Genomic DNA, 20,316 nt, shown 5'->3' with positions numbered 1-20,316 from the left:
CAATCATCTCACCATATTCCCATCATACAAATTAGCCTAGAGGAAGAGCAATTGTCATCCCAGAACTTTGCTTAATTATTGCCTGATTGCTTCTTCAACCTTCTTTCTTTAAAATCATCCTTCCTTCTTTCTTCTCATGTTTTCCTACCTTGTCCCATGAAAACTACCATCATCCCCTGCAAGTGGACTCTCCAGTAACTTTTCCCTCACCTGGGTAGTATTTACTTTGCCAGTGTAGGTGTGCCATGGGTCTTAGAATTCCCATAGGCAAGAGTCTGATCATCAGCAAAATGGAGTATGGAGAGACCTCTGGAAGTGTTCCCCTTAAAAGTGGGCTTCCAGTGCTGTGCTCAAATTAAACCTATCTGAATTGCCACTCTTTTTGCAGTTGCACTGATTATTCATTAAGAGACACAGCTACTCTTTCTCCAGCTAGCACAGTCAGCCTGCCATAATTGTGCTAGGCTTTCTTTAATTTTCTTGGTGACCTGGGTTTGCTGCTTATCTTCTTGGCACAACAGAGGAAACAGAGTAATTTATTTAATCCCATGGGCAATTCAGGGACTGCCTGGACTAACAGCAGAAAAGAAGGAACTACCCCAGTCCACTCACCAAGAGCAATTGGGTCAGCAAAGTGTGGGATGGGAATCTGCCATGGTGGGAGCTGAAGTACTGTATTGTCCTCCAATCATGTAAGAAAATATCTGTGACTTACAAAGTTTCCTAAGTGATTCTGGCAGCCTGCTTGGAGTTGTGTCTTGGACTTGTAGCTAGTACGTTTTCATTAAATAGTATTATCTAATGGATTGCAGCCTGGATTGGAAAATGCTCTCCTGCATGGGAAGTGTGTCCTGCAGTCATGCAGGATTTGGAGTTGCTCTGCTAGGAGCTACAAAGCAGGAAGGAGGGCCTGACCTCTGCCCTGAGCAGCTTTCAGAGTAGTTGAAGTGCAGCAGGAAATGTATACTGGGAAGAAAGTTGATATATGCTTGCAGAATTCAAGAAACACCTCTGATGATGGACCTGTCTGGAGCACAGTACTGGAACTTCAGCAAATTCACAATTTTCTAGATGTTTTAAGAATGAAATAGCTTAGCAGTAAAGGACAGTTGTGAAATTTGTAGATGTAATTTGGAAAACTGAATTTTTAACTGCTTCTTTAAGCTGTTTTTAAGGAGTAACTAAATTATTTGAACTAAACCACTGTAACTTCAATGGCTAACTGTATCTCAAGACATTAATTTTTGGCAGTTGAGTAAGTCACATATCCCTGCTTTCAATTAAATTGTTAACATTCACCTTGAATTATTGCACAGTTAGTCTACTTCTAAAAACATTTCCTTTCTTTGGGGCTAAGAAGAATGCCTCCAAATCCACTGACAAGTAGATGTTTACTGTTTCTGATGATTTTAGGTTTAATTATGACCTTTCAGAGTTGTTTCTACATTTGCTGTGGACTAATTGGTCAACATTTCTCATTGTTTTTATTGGGAAGTAAGGGCTGCTGTACCTGTCTCATTCTTGTACCTGATTTATGTTCCTGCTGTTGCTTTGCCTGTTATTCTGTATCTCAGATCTTAATTTAATACAAACCTTATGTGCCTCATGTGATGGAAGCATAGATGTAATATTTCCCCATGTTTGCAAATTATTGTGAGCTTAATAGATAGTTGGCAATGCTGAAGACCTGTTTGTTAGGGCTATCATGCACTGAAGACTAGGGTGATCAAATACGCTATTGTGGGTTTCAGAGCCATGGAAAATGCTGTTGAGTTATTCTTTATGAAATCATAGTTTGCTTTCTTGTGGGAATTGTGGCAGAGGTAGAGTTTATGAGCAGTTAGAATTGGAATTTTAAGAGCAAGTAGAGGCTGGGAAATCTGAAACAGGGCACTTAAGGAATGGCGTAGGAAGGAGGTGATCAAATAGCTTGTTATGGGCAGTGTCATTAGTAGACAATTCCTAGATTTTTATCTCGTCTCCCCACCTAGCGCTGATTTATGAAGTGGATTTATGATTTTATCACCTCAAAGGGGTATCTTGTATCTAATCTCATGCTAAATGATTTGCAAACCTAATCAGTACTTGCACAGAAGCCTTCAGAGGGCAGCCTTCATGTTACAGGAAGGATTTGGTGCATCACCAGATGGTGCCCTTCTGTATCAGGCAGCAAGAGATAGCTGCCCAAATGCAACATGAGACAGCATGTTCCTGGATGAGAGTTGGAAGAGAGATGTATTCGCTGTGGATTAATGTTCTAGCACTTCTGATTGATTGTTTTTGTTGAGATAGAGCACCCACATTTGGAGCAGAACTCTGGTCTGGATTCATTGCTTTTGTTTTCTTCTTTGTTTGAATTGAGCATCACATGTTGTATTTCTTGTTTTGAATTGCAGTATGTACTGAAACATCTCTCTGTAAACTAAAAGCAGCAATCTATGTCAACAGTCGTCTCACAGAGACTAAAACAACACAATGCAACATTGGTAGGGATGAACATTTAACTGTTGTGTGATCAGTATTTAAATGCTATGAACATGAAGAAGTTTTTAGAATAATTTGCTGTAGAATTACAGTACTCACTGTAGTGAGTAGCTATCAAATATTAATGGATGGAAAGCATACGTTCTGCAAACTAGCTTCATATCAAGCATCATTTAAATTAAAGCCATTTGCAATTTTTAAAGTCATATTTAGAAAATGAGCCCTCATTAAAAGATATTTTTTTTAAATTGAGTTTTGATCTGGTTCCTCTTTTAATTGATAAATTAAAAGGAAAGAAGATGTTAATGGAATTATTTGCAGACTTCTAATGACACAAATGCTAGAAGGCTAACCTCCAATAATTACTGTTATTACAAGTAACATACACATTTCTGGTCAAGAACATATTGCAGAAAAGCTCTTTCTAGTACTGTTATTCTCTGTACATTGAGGAGGAGAGAGAAAAAGGGTGGAAATCACATTCTGTAATTCCCCAAGGTGATAGCACCAAGCTCAATTTTTGACGTGCTGCAGCTTGTAGCAGACCCTGAGCAGATTTAATCTGAATGTTGATGGCTGTAATGGCAGAATTGTGCCAATGTCATTGTGAGAAGGAGCTCCAAATGGATGACACTCATATGGTTAATCTATTTTTAAAAGAAAATCTTCTTTAACTCTCAATATATCAGATTTGCCACTTTTCTATAGAGTTCAGTTACATTTGGAGCTGAAAACCTGGTAAAGTTTGAAAGATGCATTCTATGTTTTACAGCCTGCAGTGAAGGATTCTTAACCTTTTCTTTCTGGTTGCTCTGATATTTTCTCCCCAAATCAAAATCAATTTCAATTGATCCCTCTATCATGCTTTTGAACTCATTCGAGGTGCCTCCTGTTGGAATCTGCTATTTGTGTGAAATCAGCTGCCACTGTTTCCAGGTTATACAAGGAGCTTATAAGAGGAGGATGATCATGTAGAAGATTCCAGATTTCTGACTCCCATTCCCCAAAATTCATTTATAGGAATGTAAATATTTAATGCCTGACAGGCTCCAATAGCTAAACTACACTTCAAAACAAATTGAATAGCAAGGATCCAATAATCCTAATACACCAGCAACTTCTATGAAAATTTATCTTCTATTTGGTCATAAGGGACACTGACAGATCTCCGTGTGCTTAACCCCAGCAAACAGAAGGCAATGTCTCTGCAGCTGCCTCGTCCTCACCCCAAGGTTTGCTCTTTGCTGCCAAGACAGGACAGGTAATTAGATGTTCTTCTCTTCTGGCAGGTACTGGACTGGATTGAAAATCATGGAGAAGCCTTTCTGAGTAAACACACGGGAGTGGGGAAGTCTCTGCACAGAGCACGCGCGCTGCAGAAAAGACACGATGACTTTGAAGAGGTAGCACAGGTAAGAGTCTGAAATACATTGGGGAAAAAAAACCAAAAAACTACTGGTATTTTGGGAGCTTTGTAAATTTATGCCACTGTCTTCAAACATCTGGAGCTAACCAGGATCCAGTGTCATAGCTCTGAAGGTTTGCATGCACACTGTGAGAGCATGGTTGGTAGCAGCAGGAATTAGCACTGGAAAATCACCACAGTGGGTCTCTGCAAGTACAGTATGTCGCGTAGGAGGTTTTTTTATTTGCTTCAGAATTAGAAAGGCAATCATTACAGGTAGCTATTATTAGTAGTACAGAATTATTATGTTACAGTTGTTATTATATTTTGGCATGGAGGCAAAATTTCTTCCCAAAAGCTCATAACTCCTTCTTGAAACATGCTCATAGCTGATGTTTAAACATATATCCAGTCTTTTCTTACAGAATGAAATGAAAGGGGGACCTTGATAACTTCTTCCAGGGACTGATTAGCTTCTTCTTTTTTTTTTTCCTTTTTTCTTCTTCTTTTTTTTTTCCCTTGGCTTATGACCAGCCATTATCCATTCTCAGCTCTCCCTGTCAGATCATGTTACACTTTTTGTCTTAGGCTGAAGTAGTATCTTTGAGAAATTGGTCTCCAGCGAAGGTACCTCTGTATTGGGTGTATTCAGATAAAATTCTGATTGATAAACTCTGCTTTAGATAGGGTAAGTGCTTTGCCTTCTTGGTACACTTAGGCAGGTTTTTGCTTATGTAGTTCACTATGGCATAAGACAAAAAATTTATTAGATTTCAGTTTTGTTTTTCCACGATAACTTTCCCATGTGTTGGCCTAGTTTAGTTTTAGATGTTCCAGCAGCAGGGACATAGCTCTTTTACTGCACTCCAAGGGAAGCTATTTCACTGTCTGACAGCAGCTACTGGCAAGATTATTATTATTTTTCCTCTCCCTATATTCAATTTATATATACATACATATATATAAAGCCACAGTGTATATCCCCTATGTCTTGTTTATTTCCCTTAAGGAGGTAAATGCCAAGGAAGGAGATGAAATAACAGTCCTGAAATATCTGTTGAATGTTAGCATGCCTCCCTTAAGTGCCCCTTAGCCAAGTTAAGCATATTTAAATTTGCTAATATGTTCTTATTAAACACTCCTTTGTTAACCATTTCTTTGAATCCATTCAGTTTGCCAACATCCTTCTTTTAATTAATATTCAATTATCAATGGAATACTCACATTCCTTGGCTTGCACACCTTTCAGCTGCAATGAGACATCATTGCATACCATTGACAAATCATACAGTCTGAAAGCAGCAGTTCTAGATTGACAGATCTCTAAAATGTTCTGGGGCCTCCCATGCCTTTCAGCCTCCTGACAATAGGTTTGAATTTCTAGAGTTGCTTTTTTCAAATTTATTAAAATGTGCATTCATCTGGAGGTTGCAAACCACGTTCTTAAAGGGGTCATCCAAAAATGTGAGTTAGTAGGAAGTTTCAGCCTGAAATCAACATTAGGTGCCTTTCCAGAGGATGTGAGTTAAATAGCTGTTATTAGATCCAGTGCTAAGGGTAACTGAATACAAAAGAAGGTCTAATAATATGCAGGAACCGAAACTAGGTGATCTAGTGTCCTTTGTGATATTAATGTTCTCTGAATTTCCCTCCTCTATGATGTATTAGCATCGCAGCTCCAGCTCTGTCTCACATTGCTGGATTAGTTTGCTCTTTTTTCTCCTTTTTTTCCCTCACTGGACATACAGGAAACAAATGAAGAACAGGTGAGGAAAGACAGAAGAATAAGTGGTCATGATGATGAAAGCACATCAGAAAAAGCTGAATAAAGGCTTGCTCCACTGGTTGATGTTATTTAGAGATCTGTCTGTGTGTAGGTATTAGGGTAAGCCAGAAAAGAATTGCTCCACCAGGAAGTTTTCTGATTCCCTCCTGTTAATCCTGCTCCTAAAATATTTCAGACAGTTTGCCTGTTAATAACTTTAGATATATTTCCATTCACTTCATATAGCCAAATTCTGAGTGGCGTAAAGGATGTACAAATGCAGTTCACTGGATGGAGTCCATGGGTTCCAATGGAGGAGGGTGTTTCAGGGGAGGATGGAGAGAGAGAAAAATTGCATGAGTGTATAATCTCTTATAGGTTCCTCTGAATTTGATTTCTTCACTTCTGTGATCATCTCACTTTTACTCTTACAAAGCATCTTGTTTCTCTGCTTGGAAATTGTAAGCAGTTCTGTGCTCTGAGTCTGAAATTTATGATATTTGCTAATTAAAAATAACTGACAGAAGTCAAGCTCAGCTACCTTTCCCCAGCTTTGATTGAAAGAGTTCCTGGGCCCTTCCTCCCATGCATTCTCACTGCTGGATTGCCGTTGCTAATTTATGAAGCCTGTCTGCAGTGTGACACTGGAATGTGATGCTGGCAAATGGACATGGGGACATGAGCAGGGGGGAAGTGAAAGGAATGTCAGGCTTTATCCCAGGTCAAGGACTTGAGAATATAATACTCTTTGCTTTCAAAAGAATAATAGCAAGAGTAAGAGGGAAGGTCATAAATTTATCACACCTGGGATTCTACAGCAGAAGCTGCTAGGGAGGTCCATTTTGTAGTTGGGGAATAGATCTCCTCCCAACTCTGACTGTGACCAGTTTTTACTCTTCCTAATTCCCTTCCTTCTAATGCTTAACTCTTTACAGCTGCTCAGCTATTAGTTCATTTTAACTTCAGTATAATTTTACTTTTTTTTCCTTCAGATAGCAAATACCTTTGCCCTAGGTAGGGTAGATAGCTGGCATCATTTATTCCTGATAGAGCCAAGTAACAAAGCACAGGTGCTAAGATCCTCAAACAAAGGACTGAAGATTTTGCGCATTCCCCTCATTTGGATGTTAATTACTGTCTGCTAATGATAATGAAAACAGGTGGTTTTTAAAAGAATGTAATGCTGACATACCTAGTGAAACTGACAGTACAAGTGTTCTTGCTTCTGGCAGTTCTCTGACCGAAAACAAACAAACAAACAAAAAAAAAACCATACAGTACAAATTTATTCTCTAACATCTACCTTCTTTTGTTTCCGACATATTTACTCTTATCTCCTGCTGTTTGAGGAAGGCATTTGCAAAGGTCACGCTAGAAGCAATTTTCATGAGTTTTTGTGATATTTGCAACCACGGGCAAAAAGTTCATGTTTTTGAATGCTACATGCAAAGAAGAGAAGTGTATCTGGGATTGCCGTGCTGAGAAATGCGCTGATTGACTGACCTTCCAAGGCACGAGATGGAGAGGTGGAACCCATTCCCTCTCTGTCTGATTAGAATCTTCACAGATTTATAAATCTGGATGTAACGATCCAATCAGGCATGGCCCAAATAGATCACCTTCCTGCACAGAAAAGCTATGCTTGGAAAATGTCAGTGATTTTAGAGCATTTCATTGTGGGCAATAGGAAATATAATGTGGGGTCCCCTTCTGTCAGAACTGCTGCTTAGACAACACTCTGGCAATTTCTTTACTCTGTTTGTTCTACATGGCAGGCACAGATGGGGAAGGTTTTCGTTTTTTTTTTTTTAATTCGGATTAGAAAGCTGGAGCTGCTGGGAGGGAGTTTTGTGTCTTATATATATATACCTGTGAGTGCTTTTTTGCCAGTGCTGATGCTGTTCTTGGGCTGTACCCTGACCAGACCAGGTGTGTGGGCACTGTGCCTCCTGCACAGGGAAACTGATTGCTGATGAGGAGGGTATCAAAATAGCAACCAAAGAAACACTGCCCTTCCTGCAATTACAGCTTGTCTAGGATTGCTTTATGCAAGTCAAATGGATGTAGTTTGCCCAATTATGGTTGTAAATCCAAATATAATTTCATTTTAGCCTCTCTAACTTTCCCTTATTCATTCCTTTTGCCCAGTGTGCTTTCCAGTGGAAAAATTATGTTAACAGAGTGCACCCCCAAATCCATCAACACTTCAGCACTATTGAGTTGAGCTCTGTGAGTTTGAAACCCTTCTCCCCTTCTCTGTATGCGAAAGAGGGGCCGCAGACTGTTCTCCCTCCTGGCATTCCCAGGAACCAGAGGTTACAATGGCCTTATCTCTGCGCACTGAGGGCATAGCTGCATTTTTGCAGGCATAGAATGTGGAAAGCCAATGGGGAAACAGCTCCAGTTACCCCTATGCTCTGCTTCCAGTCTGAGCGCTTTGGGATTTGAATGCTTCGCAGCAAAGGGTTCTGTAGTCCTTCTGCATTTAGCAGCTTTTCAATAGAGCAGTTCATCGTGCATTCTGCAGGAGAAGGCCCACCACTACGTGCTGCAGCCTGCAGATGGCACTCACTGTGCATCATAAGAGACCTCAGCTCTGCTAATGTGGTTTTGTATTTAGTACCTGTGTGCATCTTGCATGCAGTAGTTAATTTATTTTTCGCAGCAAACCAAAGGCACTGATGGTTACAAGGTAGATTCTGCAACTGTGCGTGTGACAAAGCACTTGTTCTGGATAGCCTGTTTGAAATATATGGAGCCGTTCTCATTATGAAACACAGTGAGAAAGTAGACTGAAGGCTGGGCTGAGCATCAAAGGGCATGGAGCTTATCTGTGTGACCAGAGGCAACTCTTGGCTCTGGCCTCACTGCTAAAACAGCTTCAGTTTAGGTACATACCTGTTCTTGGGTAGCTGTGCCTGCCTTCCTCCAAGAGAATCTTTGGATGATAATTAAACACCTGGAAACAGGTTTTGAACCATCAAAGATGATCTCATGTAAATATGTAATATTCCTTTGAGAATCAGCTCTTCTATTCTTGGGGAAATAAATATATTTCCTATAAGGGAAAGATTTCAGAGGATATACTGAAAGCCAGCGGTCTGTATCCTCTACTGGAAATCAAAACTAAAGAATCATAGAATGGCTTGGGTTGGAAAGGACCTTAAAGATCATCAAGCTCCAGCCCCCATGCTTTGGGCAGGATTGCCACCCACTGATCAGGTTGCCCAGAGCTTCATCCAACCCAGCCCTGATCACCTCCAAGGAAAATGAGGAATATTCTTCATCTGAGAAGCAATATGTGCTCTGGTGTTCCTGTCCAGAGTCTCCCCTTCCTCCACTGAACTGTTCATAAGATGCGGTCAGTTCAGAGTTTTCTAAAAGCTCCTGGGGATAAAAAAGACCCTTAAGTGTAAGCATGTTAAAAAAGTATGGTTATATTGCTCATCATGTGAAATATCCAGTGGATTCATTAAGAATATTCATTGCAGGTAAGAAAAAAATTATATTCTGTGTTCTCACAGCTGAATGTAGTTTTTCTTGAACTGCTTTAAAATCAAGTGAGGTAATGGAATAGTCAGGCAAACCCTGAATTGCAAACAGCTACTTGTTTGGCCTTCAGGATAAAAACTTAGTGCTTTCCCTTACTAATTCGAACTCTGTTGGATGTCATTGTTCTAAAGTTTGGCATGAAGTTCAGTACTAATGTAAACCAGCTAGGCATAAATTAGTACCCAGGCTGATAATGAGCACTTAGGAAGCATTGTCCTGGAGTGGTTTTTTTATTATTATCACTTTTTTTCTTTTTAATTTTGTGACCTACCTGGTAGTTGGGTGAAATACCTCGCCAGGCATATTGCGTTTCTCTCTCTTGGGTGACATAAATAAAATGTAGAATCAAATATTAGATTGGGACAGGGTGAAAGCAGACAAATTTGGTAAGAACTGTGTTTAAAGTTAGCAGTGCAACTGTGGTTTCAATAGTGCCAAATGTTGTGCTAAGAAGCAAAACACTGAGACAGACAACTAAAAGTCAGTTCCGTATATAACTTTTTCATCCTTTGCACAGTCATTAGCAAGTTCTGAAGCTATAACGTACAGTTTCGTGTTTTCTCCATTTGTGCAAATATATTCATTTCAGCACAAAGAGGGAGAAATGCCCACTGGCAGCAGATGACACCAAATTACGTGCTGTGGGGCAGCAGTGCTGGGCTCCAGAAATTGTGGCATCTTGTGGCTGGCCTGAGTTTCAATATGGGTTGTCTGTGGGGGTTATCTGGGTGAGGATGTATGGATCTCAAAACTTCCACCAGCATAGTTAGAGAGGTAGATAGTTCACCATGGAAGCAATAGAGTAACTTTCTGCATAAAGCCTAGCAGGTCCTGGTGACTCAGGACTAGGATAGTGCAATTGAATGGGTGGCTGCTAGCACTTCGTGGTCTAGTAACAAGGGGGAACTGGTTTTAGAGAACCCAGGCACAGAGACCTTCCTGGCAATCGCTTGAGAGCTATGCTTAGTATGGCTTGGCTCTGAATTTGCATCGCAATGCATTGCTCCTCAAGCTACAGATGATTTCCTTTCTAATTTCTTCTCCTTCAAAATCACCTGACAAGTGGATCTTTTCCTTAAACAGCCTGCAAAATCTCAAGGACTGGTAGTAATCTGTTTTTGACAGTTGCCATGAGCTAACTTCCTATGGCTGATTTATTTGGGTAGGTTTATTCTTGTGTCTTTAAAATAGGTTCCTTTCATTTGCCTATAAAGGCAAGCTGCTGTTCCCATGGCAGACTGGCAGAACAGTGAAGCTATTTAAGAAATATGTCTTTTTTAGTTCTAGAAGTTCTAGAAAATTAAATTTCAGTTGTGTGGGGAGTTCTGAGTATTTGAGTTTGTCTCAATTGGAATCAGAAAAGAAGGCCAACATTTCCTGAAGAACTCTGGAATTTGTTTGTTCAGGTAATAATGGAAAAAATAAACAGTGATGCAGTATACAACATAAAAACTAAAGATACATTCAGTGTTTTACTGATGTTTCAACTGAATAAGCAAACAGCTGAGACAAAAGCTGTCTGCTGGTGGAAATTTCTCTGAAGTGCACACACTTAATGAATCACTGCTGATCTGACTGAACTGCGTGTGCTGGTGAAAACCAGTGCCATCTGAGGGCTCTGGATCCCCTCTGATAATTTTTCCATGTGCTCTTCCTATTGGCAACCCAGTGGGCTGTCAAACTCTACCTATTGATTCAGGAAGATTAATTGCAGTGATGTCCAAGTCTTGTTGATAATGAAAGTGGACTAGTACTCTCAGATCCATTTCTTGCAGCCATTAATAGTGGTGGGGATGCAAGGTGGCCCTGTGGGCCAGCCAGTTGTGTCTTAGGGAGAACAGCATTGCATTAGCCACAGCAGCTGCGGCTCACCACAAGCATGATGCTTTGCATGTATTTGGTACAGGAAATTTCATTTAGGTCAAGTCAGTATCAAAGAGATTTGAATTCAGTAACAAAGCAAGGTAATTGTTAAGGCCAGGTGGTAAGTATTCCTTATCACCATACAAATATTCTGGAAAGAGATTAACCGGGACTGATGGATCACAAGATATAGAGCAGTGTCGCATTGTAAGTTTCAGAAAAACTGCCCCCTACACCATGTCACTGTGCACCACATCTACATATTTCTTGAAATGGTGACTCCACCACCTCCCTGGGCAGCCTGTTAATTCATCAACAAGCATCAGCTGCGTTGTCTCCTACTGTACCTTTTGTGCTAAAAGGAACTTATTGTACAACTCCCCAGAGCCACAAATCCTTCAGAGCCGTGCTTACAAAAGAACTTGGCAGCATTAATGGGCTCGTACCACCTAGTATTACTTATTAAATCCTTGATGTCCCCTTATTCCTCATATCAGAGGGCTGGAGCACCTCTCCTATGAGGAAAGGTTGAGGGAACTGGGTTTGTTTAGCTTGGAGAAGGCTTCAGGGAGTCCTCATCATGCCTTCCAATACCTGAAGGAGGCACAGGAAGGGGAATGCCTGTTTACAAGGATGGATAGTGATAGGACAAGGGGGAATGGTTTTAAACTAAGACAGGGGAGGTTTAGGTTAGATATTAGGAGGAAGTTTTTCACGCAAAGGGTGGTGAAGCACTGGAACAGGTTGCCCAAGGAGGCTGTGCCCCATCCCTGAAGGCTTTCAAGACCAGGCTGGATGTGGCTTTGGGCATCCTGGTCTGGTGGTTGGCGACCTGCACATAGCAGAGGGTTGAAACTGGATGATCATTGTGGTCCTTTTCAACCCATGCCATTCTATGATTCTGTGATTCTATGATATCAAGCATTTGAGTTGTCTAAAAGCAACACTTGCATTATGGGACCATTTCAAATGTTTTATCTCAGTATTTTACCAACATTTTGTTGCATATAAACCTATTTTTAAAATTTGTTGCCCTACAATAAAGTTCAAATCACAGTTTCTCCTGTGTATGAGTAAGGTGACATTAGTGGGTTTACAGAGGCCTTTAGAATAACACGTGTGAACGCAGGCAAAAATCCTATTGTGTATATAAATAATTCACTTGTTGGTTCAGTGCATGTAATTGAGTCAGTAATATTTCCCTCCATAAGCGTAGCCTGCAAGGTCAGGCTTTGCATAGCCAAGCCCCAAGAAAGGTCTGGCTTGTGTCACCATCAAAATAACATATGGTTTGAGACATTTGGGCATCTTTTCTTCGAGTCTGCTTCAGAGCACAGCCACATACAAAAGTCCAGGTTCCTCTTGTGTCCCAGCCTTTGCTGAGGGAGGGAAATGAGATTGACATGAGAAAAACAAGCAGAATCAAACTTGTTGTGTCACTGCATTTCAAATGGAGCTTGGATGGGAGAGAAAAATTGCAGAATTTGTGAAAAGCCAGAGGAACGGAGACGGGAGGTGTGCATGACCTGTCAGTAGATGTGCACACGTGTCTGCCTGATGTGGTTGCCTGCATTAGCATGCAGCTGACACAATAGAAATGAGTTTGTGCTGCAGAACAATGAGTGCACGCTCTATTAGGAAGCAGCCTGCTTTATTAAAGTGTTTTGTTCAGTGCATCAAGGTTGTTTTTTCCAGGCAGCATAGGTAACTCCTCGTGACATGAGTGTGATTTGGAACTAAGCAGAGAAAGGAGAACACAGCCTGTTTTTGCCTCCCCCGATGTGATATTAGCTCTGCACTGAATAAAAGGTGTTTGTGACTCATTCCTATCAGGGAACTGAAAGTGCAGCCATTGTGTTACATGTGTCAACCTGACAGCTTTTTGGTGGCTGTTTTTCCCATGGCGAGGATGAGAATTTGGGTTTGTCAATGCCCACACACCAAAGTGGAGTTCAGTGCTCACCATATTGACTTAGAAATAGATACTATGAGGGGAGAGAACTCTTGTACAATTTCATTTCTTACAATTTTAGTGAAGCACAGGAACAGGTGGTGGATGCCCTGTCCCTGGAGATGTCCAAGATCAGGCTGGATAGGGCTCTGTGCACTGATGGAGCTGAAGGTGTCCCTTTTCATTGCAGGGGGGTTGAACCAGGTGGCCTTTAAGGGTGCCTTTTCACTCAAATGATTCTGTGATGCGGTGACTGCCAGCAGGAGAGGAGGAAACCCCCAGCACAGCCTGGGCTGTGTGGCCATGCCAGTGCAGAAATGTCAGTCAGCTCAGTGGTGTGTATGCTCCCCTCTGCAGCTGGTAACTGGGTCACTGGGTCATTTAACCATTGCAAATTTAGTTTTCTTACAGCAGCATGTAAATGTGGGACAAGAGATGGCATATCAGAGCACAAAGCAGAATCCGATTTGTGTGCTAGGACATGGACATGAAATAAGGAGATTATGAGGGACTGGGAATAGTGAAGGGAGGGGGGAGCTGCTGCTTGCCCCTGCTTGGCATCCAGAGTGGGAGTGGGTGCCCAAGTCCTGCTCCTTGGGGTCTAGCACGCTGGGGCTCCAGAAGAGCAGGCAAAGATCAAAAGACAGTTCTCTGTTTTTTTGTTTTTGTCTTGTATCTTGGCCCATCTCATGGTGTGGAGGTTTGATTTTTAGAGGAAGGGGGATTGGATGGGGAGAGGGAACGGTTTGGCAACATTAAATAAAGAATTCACTAGAAAGATTTCAGGATTTGGCTGAATTTTTAATAGTAGAAATAAATTGGCAGATGTTGACTACAGAGGCAATATCTCATATGGCTGCTGTGTTCCTGGAGATCTGCTACATACCAGAAATCAATACAATGTTATAGCATTGAGATTTCTGGTGGGGATATAGCTGTACACCAAATCTCTCATTGTAAGTCATTATTAAAATATATTTAGCTCGAATCGTGTGTGGCCTGCAAATAGTCAGAAATCAAAAATGCTCTGTTTCTAAATCTCTGTTCTGATTATAGTTAACCTGAGTTGAATTTCATTCAGAGGAACACATTTTTGAAATGCACCCCCTATGAATTCCTTCTGATGAGCATGAAAGATGCTAGTTCTGACTGAAACTATTCTAAAATGTATGAATGTTTAAGTGGAAAAAAGAAAGTTTATTTCCTCCAAGAGAGTGAAAGCTGCTTTTATTTTCCCTCTTTACAAACACTAGCTGTTTGTTAGAAAAGATTTTCATCTTTGAAAGTTTTAGGGAGGACAAAGCCCTTGGTCCATTTTGCTCTCATAGCATCTCTGAAGAAGTAATTTGGTGGGTAAGCTGTACGGACAATCTGTGTCATGGAAATGAGAGTGGTGAAAAATAGGTTTATAAATCTGCTAAGATTCAGAGAACAGTTTCTACTCACTTGAAACAAATTCAAATGTGTAAACCATGAGGGAGAGCTGAATTAATGTTGATGTGAGATTCGGAATCCAGGGTGACCATCCCTCTGACCCACTCCTAAGGATGCTGAGCTGGAACACAGAGATGAAGTTCCTTCAGTGGTAATTGAATCTGGGGAGGCTGCCTTGTTCTTGTAGATAGTAGAGGGGCATTTGCCATCATATCAGCCGAGCCCAAGAGAGCAGGGAAGGGGGACTGGGGTTATCTGAGTGATGGGCAGGTGCTGTGTTACCAGTCCTGCTTACAGGGAACCTTCCCCTTGCACCAAATGGAAATGTCCAAATTGTCGACAAAACAGAGGTGCTGACATTTTCTTCTCATCATGTTCCATCTCCAGCAGGCAGCGTACCAAAGTGTGAGGTTTCCTATGGGTTGAAAGACCAATTTTCTAATCTTTGCTACATGCCAGATTTGCGTGGGCAAGCAGAAAGGACCCAGGGGAGCACCAATGGACTCTCTGCTTCTTTCTGGGTCTAGGGAGCATGCAGGCAGTGCTGGCCTGTAGCACCAGCTCAGCAGCATCACAGGATGTGGTGCCCTCCCTCAGAGCATCCCCACTCCTCTCCCCCTGATGCAGCATAGCCTGTCAGGAGACAACCTGTGTTTCAAAGGAGCAGCAGCAAAACTTTAATTAGGTCTCTGCACCCCTCCTGAGGCAGCAGCAGTGCAGTGACCCTGTAGAAAGGCCGTGGCACACCCTTCTGCATGTTTTTCCTGCTTATGTTCTTCAGAAACATCAGTTTGCTTTTCAGAGGCAGCTTTTAACTTATGGAAAAATAGAGTTTGTTGCAAAGCATCAGATACTGTGATGAATTCCTGTGCCTTTTCACAGTGGCCTGTGTTGCATGTAGTAATATGTTTGTCACATACTAACAGATAAAAGTAAAACAAAAAAATAGAGCTGTTAGGTGATGCTTGTATAAGACTGTGCTGTGTCTAGCCTGCCTGGTCTCCACATTTGGCTCTTCAGGAACTTGTAAACTGAAAGCTCTGGGGAATTCAAGACAAAGTTTTGCTGTATTTTCTCATGTTAAACATTATCATGTTCTGTAAACAAGCCCACCTTGCCCAAGGTGTACTTCAGGAAAGATGTTACAACCAATCTTTACATCAGTGGAAAGAGGGGCACAGCTAAGACATGGGCACTGGCTCTGGGGGAAGAAATGCCTTGGTATCTTATTTAAAGCAGGTTTCATAAAAACCAAGGTGCTGGAAACAAAGGGCAGTTTACTGAATTCATGTCCCCTCAAAGCTTTGTTCTGCCTCCGTTTTCATGACAGCAGCGCTGCCAGTTGTATTTGGTACTGACTTTTCCCAGTGCTGCTGACAGTCTAAAGCCATTTAATACTGTCGTCCCTGTTTCTTTGAAATCTCCAAATTGTGAACACGATATTAAACCCGGAATGCCCGAAGTTATTTCAACTCAGAAGAATGGCAGGACTTGATTAAGCTGTCGTGATTGCACTCATGTCTGCAGGGCTCAGAAGAGGCATGAGCTGAGCTGCTGGGGTGGAAAACAATCCTGTACTCTCCCAGCTTGCTGCTCACCTGTGGGTGCCACACATGTCTTTTCTCCAATCTCTTTTCCTTTTTGCTGCTATCACATAAAGTAATGGGGCTTTGCTATGGACCCTTTAGGCTTACTGATGATGTTTATCATCAGAATAGCTTTCAAAACACTGCATTTCGCTGCTGATGGTTTGCCTTTTTCATCTTTCTTTGCATCTGTGCAGAAGAAAATGCTTTTCTCACCTCTGGAAAGCCTCTGTTACTTTATGATCACTTCAGCAGCTCTCATTCATATGCTCCCCTAATTACTCAATTAAGTCATTTTGCAGTAATAATACTGTTCTACTGGTTCCCTCATGGTGCTGCATAATGCTAAATAATATCAGATATTGTTAAAACTTATTTGATTTCATGTCTGACCCCACAATTAGTTTACATTGTCATTTGTTATGTTGCTTTCATTGTTCTGCTGCCCTTGCAGGAATGTCCTCACTCCCACGTACCTGTGCCTGTGCAGGAATGTTCTCAAAGACAAAGGTTCAGAGTTTTCCTTTGGATATTATCAAGGATCAAATGCTAAGGCAAAACCTGGCCAATAATCATCAATGTCAGATATCTTCCCTCATTCTTGTACATCCTTCAATCCATAAAATATTGAAACAGCAAGGAGAGCATTTCATCATCTCACTTTAATATGCAGTTCAGATACGGTTCTCCCAGAACATCAGTAGGTTGGCAGGAAAAGGGGAAAATATTTGTAATGATATTTATTGGTGTCTCCTACCTATCTGTTGTATTTCCTATTCATGCCCCTGTCAGCACAAAAAGCGCTTTCGTATCAAGTAAACAGCCTTTTTATATAAAGTGTCAAAGAGAGGTATAACCACTGGCTTTGCATATTTACTGAGGTTGAATATGATGTGTGATACTCGATGGCATTTAAAACACTATTTTGCTATGTGCTTCACTTGCATTTCACTGAGTAATAGCTGAGATCACATCGGAATGCGTTAGTATGATTGTAGTAATAACTTTCTATACCTGATGTGTGACTGCACTCCTGATTAGGATTAATAGTATGTGATTAAAATTTACCATAAGCAACATTTTTTTTAATATAATGTAAGCCCTTAATATTTAATAGGACAAAAGAAGAATTCTTGTGGCTGATTTATTTCCAACTGCTAATTCTAATCTTTTTTAATTGTTTAAAGGTGTTAGGTAATTTTTAGACCTTCTATCTATGTTTCATCATTTGATGTAATGTGTCAATATCGTTATTTTGAATTCAAGTAGTAAATTTGTCTCAGTCTGTATGTATACCCTCAGGGAAAATTATAAATAAAAAATAATAATACAAGGAAAAGTATTTGATTCTTGGTGATAGTTAGTGAGGATGGTGTGTGATATATTGCTTTCTGGAAACAGGTTCTTTCTCATTCATGCTGAAAAACCCCTTACGCTTAAATAATGTCTAGGAAGAAAAGAACTACTGGAGGAGTAAAGTAGTAATTAGCATCAGTGTGGTATTAGATTTGGCCTCCTAGCCATCTAAAATGGAAGCAAACTTTGCTTTTCCTATATCTGTAGTTGTTCCTGATAGGAGCTAAGCTTCTAATATCAGTGTGAAGAGTAAGAATGGATTTGCAGGTACAGGTGCTCAGCCTGAAAACGTTTGAGGAAAAATCATTTAAAGTAGTGTCAAATCTCCTTGATCACACAGCGTGATAGAAGATGCGGAAGGATTTTGCAACAGGCTTCAAGGATGGAGGTGGGGGGTTTCTATGCTGTGCTGAAGTGTAGGTGGCTTTGGCTTTCTGGGAGGTCTCATGCCTCGAGTATGTAGGCAATTAGGCTGCAGTTCTGTGAATAGAAGTAATTTTGTTGAAATTGTAAAGATGTTGATATCCGGACACAAATTTGTACATGCTTGCATTCATAAACTCAACTGAGGCACTCGTTAGAGTTATAATAAAAGAAGATTGAGATCAGTTGTCATGTTTAAGGCAAGACCAAGTCTGCTAAAGTTGGTGATGGAAACCTCATTAATCTGGGTGGTTTTCAAAAAAAAGTCTAAAGTATCCATTCTAGTATATAGTAGGAAACAGCCCTGTCCTAATAAAGCAAGTGGCAAACAAGCTCAGAGAGATATTTTGCCTTTAATTTCTGCAACTGTGGTTCCTAGTAGGTCTGTTTTGAATTAGAGCAATAGAAGACAAGGAAGAACATTGGTCTTTATTTGATTACGTGAAACTCAAACTGAATAAAAGCACATCTTACATTAGATCACCATATGCACTTAGCCTTTGCCCTCTTGAGGGAGGAGGGATTTTGATGAAGATGGATGCTTCTCTAAACCCAGATTTATTTATCAAAGGAATGCTTCACAGTGGTCACTCAGTTCAGTTTTAAAATATCAAATTACTAAAGATCTAATTCCCCAACAAAAGCCTGTCTCTGACATCCTTTAACCTAAACAGAAAACTGGAACAACTTTTAACAGTGGCCTGAGCAGAGAATCTGATAGCAGTGACTGAACTTAATAATTAAGAATAACAACAGTTTATAAGGATAAAGAAGAAATGCAGAGTCAGGTCCATAATGATCATTTTGTGAGTGTGAATCATGCTGTGGTTTCTGTGGGTAGGAGTGCAACTTGCTCTCCTGTGTGCACCAGAGGTACAATGTCTCCGTAACTTTGTTCTGAGCCCTTCACCATTTTTGTCTCTTTTTCCATCTTAAGTAAATGATCTGGCAAGAACCTCTGAATTGTGGTCAGGATTGTGATGGGGTTTTGTTAGTCCATTTCTTTCCCACAGTTATGTTTTTTATTTGCAAGAAGCAGAAGAGAGATTAAAGCCTTCCAGTTCTACCTAAAATGAATATCACATACTATAGCTGTTTCCATTCTGAAACTTGAAGGTCTAGCAACACAGGGAGCTCAGGATGTAAACATGAAAGCATGAAGCAGGCAAGTAGTGCAGAATTATCCTACCAACTAGGATGAAGCTCTCAAGTTTAATGTAGTTTTAATACAGCTCCTATAAGAAATAGTTGTATATTAAAATGTTTGATATGCATAAAACTTCTGATATTATTTATGTGCACTTGAAGCAAATAAGCAGAACAAACAAAAACAGAAAAACAAAAACCACATAACTAACCTCTAGCTTATTTGGCATGTTCCATCTTTATATCTCATCTGACAATAGATGACAGTCCTTTCATGAGTACATCAAGCCCAGGAGGTCAAGGCAATTGTGGTTAACTCCCAGCTGTGGTTGTTTATCTGAAGTGTATCTAAGCCTCTTGAATCTGCACCACTGAGCTGGAAATCTCTCAGCACCGACCCTTCCTTCTGGAAGGGCAGGGATGAAGTTATTAGTGCTTTTTCTAAGGTTAACTACACCTGTTTTTAAAACCCAGAGACTTAGCTGGGAATCCAGTGGAGAAACACAGGAAAGAAGGTGGGCTAAGATTCCACCAAACTCCAAATATGCTGAGAGTTCTTGTCCACTACAGGAGTGTTCCAGGCTGTAGTAATTTTGGCCAAAATTAGGTATGAATGCTTTGCAGATGCATTGCCATGTGTAAACAATGCCTGGCAGTTCCCTGGGGAAACACAGTATGCATCTCCATCCACATCCAGCTTGCTTCCTGGTAGAAAATGCCCTTTGCCTTTGGAGAATGTGTGATATAAAGGAACTACTGCAGAACCACTGCATCTTTTAGTGTCTGTGTATTGTGGCCAGAGCCTCGAGGCTAATCTGCACTGTCTTTATTTTTCCCAAAAATCTGGAGCTCTGCCTCTACCCTTTTCACCATCCAGGATGCTTATATCTCATCATTATATTAGTGAAATCACCACACTTCAACTCACATGTTGGAGTCAGTGAAGTCTCAGTAGTTTTCAGCTGAGTTTAAAATAAATTGGTAGGTGCTAGATAAATACAGAAAGTTTGTCATAGAATCATAGAATATTCTGAGTTGAAAAGGAGCTACTGGTATCATCAGTTGGTACGGCACTTCCACAGAGATGTTTGTCTCTCAAATCTGTGCCATAAGAGAGTGAATTTGTTTAAAAGAAAACTAAATGTTATGCAGAAAAGCAAGGGACAGCCTTCTCCCTAAGGAACTGAACTTATATTTAAGCTGTTGCAGTGGTAATGTGTGAAAAAGCCAAAAGCAGAGTAGACTTTGACAAATAGTGCAAGTTTTGGCATTTGCTCCAAATATTACTGGAAGAGGATCATTCAGAAAGGATGCTGTTAAGTGAAAGTGGACCCTAACTCAGATTATAGTA

The 20,316-nt window shown here is 40.7% G+C and overlaps 1 protein-coding gene across 1 annotated transcript in view; it reads left to right on the top strand.

Annotated features, from left to right (window-relative positions):
* The window catches only part of KALRN (kalirin RhoGEF kinase), a gene marked incomplete at both ends in the record, with an annotated part of 437,411 nt that overhangs the window by 247,577 nt on the left and 169,518 nt on the right, over positions 1–20,316 (top strand). Inside the window, one exon of the mRNA XM_079539220.1 lies at positions 3,774–3,896. Coding sequence (XP_079395346.1) covers positions 3,774–3,896 — 123 coding nt within the window. The remainder of the gene's footprint in view (positions 1–3,773; positions 3,897–20,316) is intronic.

The sequence above is a fragment of the Tetrao urogallus genome (genome assembly GCF_951394365.1).
Source record: "Tetrao urogallus genome assembly, chromosome: 8".
Taxonomy (NCBI): domain Eukaryota; kingdom Metazoa; phylum Chordata; class Aves; order Galliformes; family Phasianidae; genus Tetrao; species Tetrao urogallus.
Note: the sequence above shows the minus strand (reverse complement) of the source record. Positions and strands in the feature narration are given on the sequence as shown.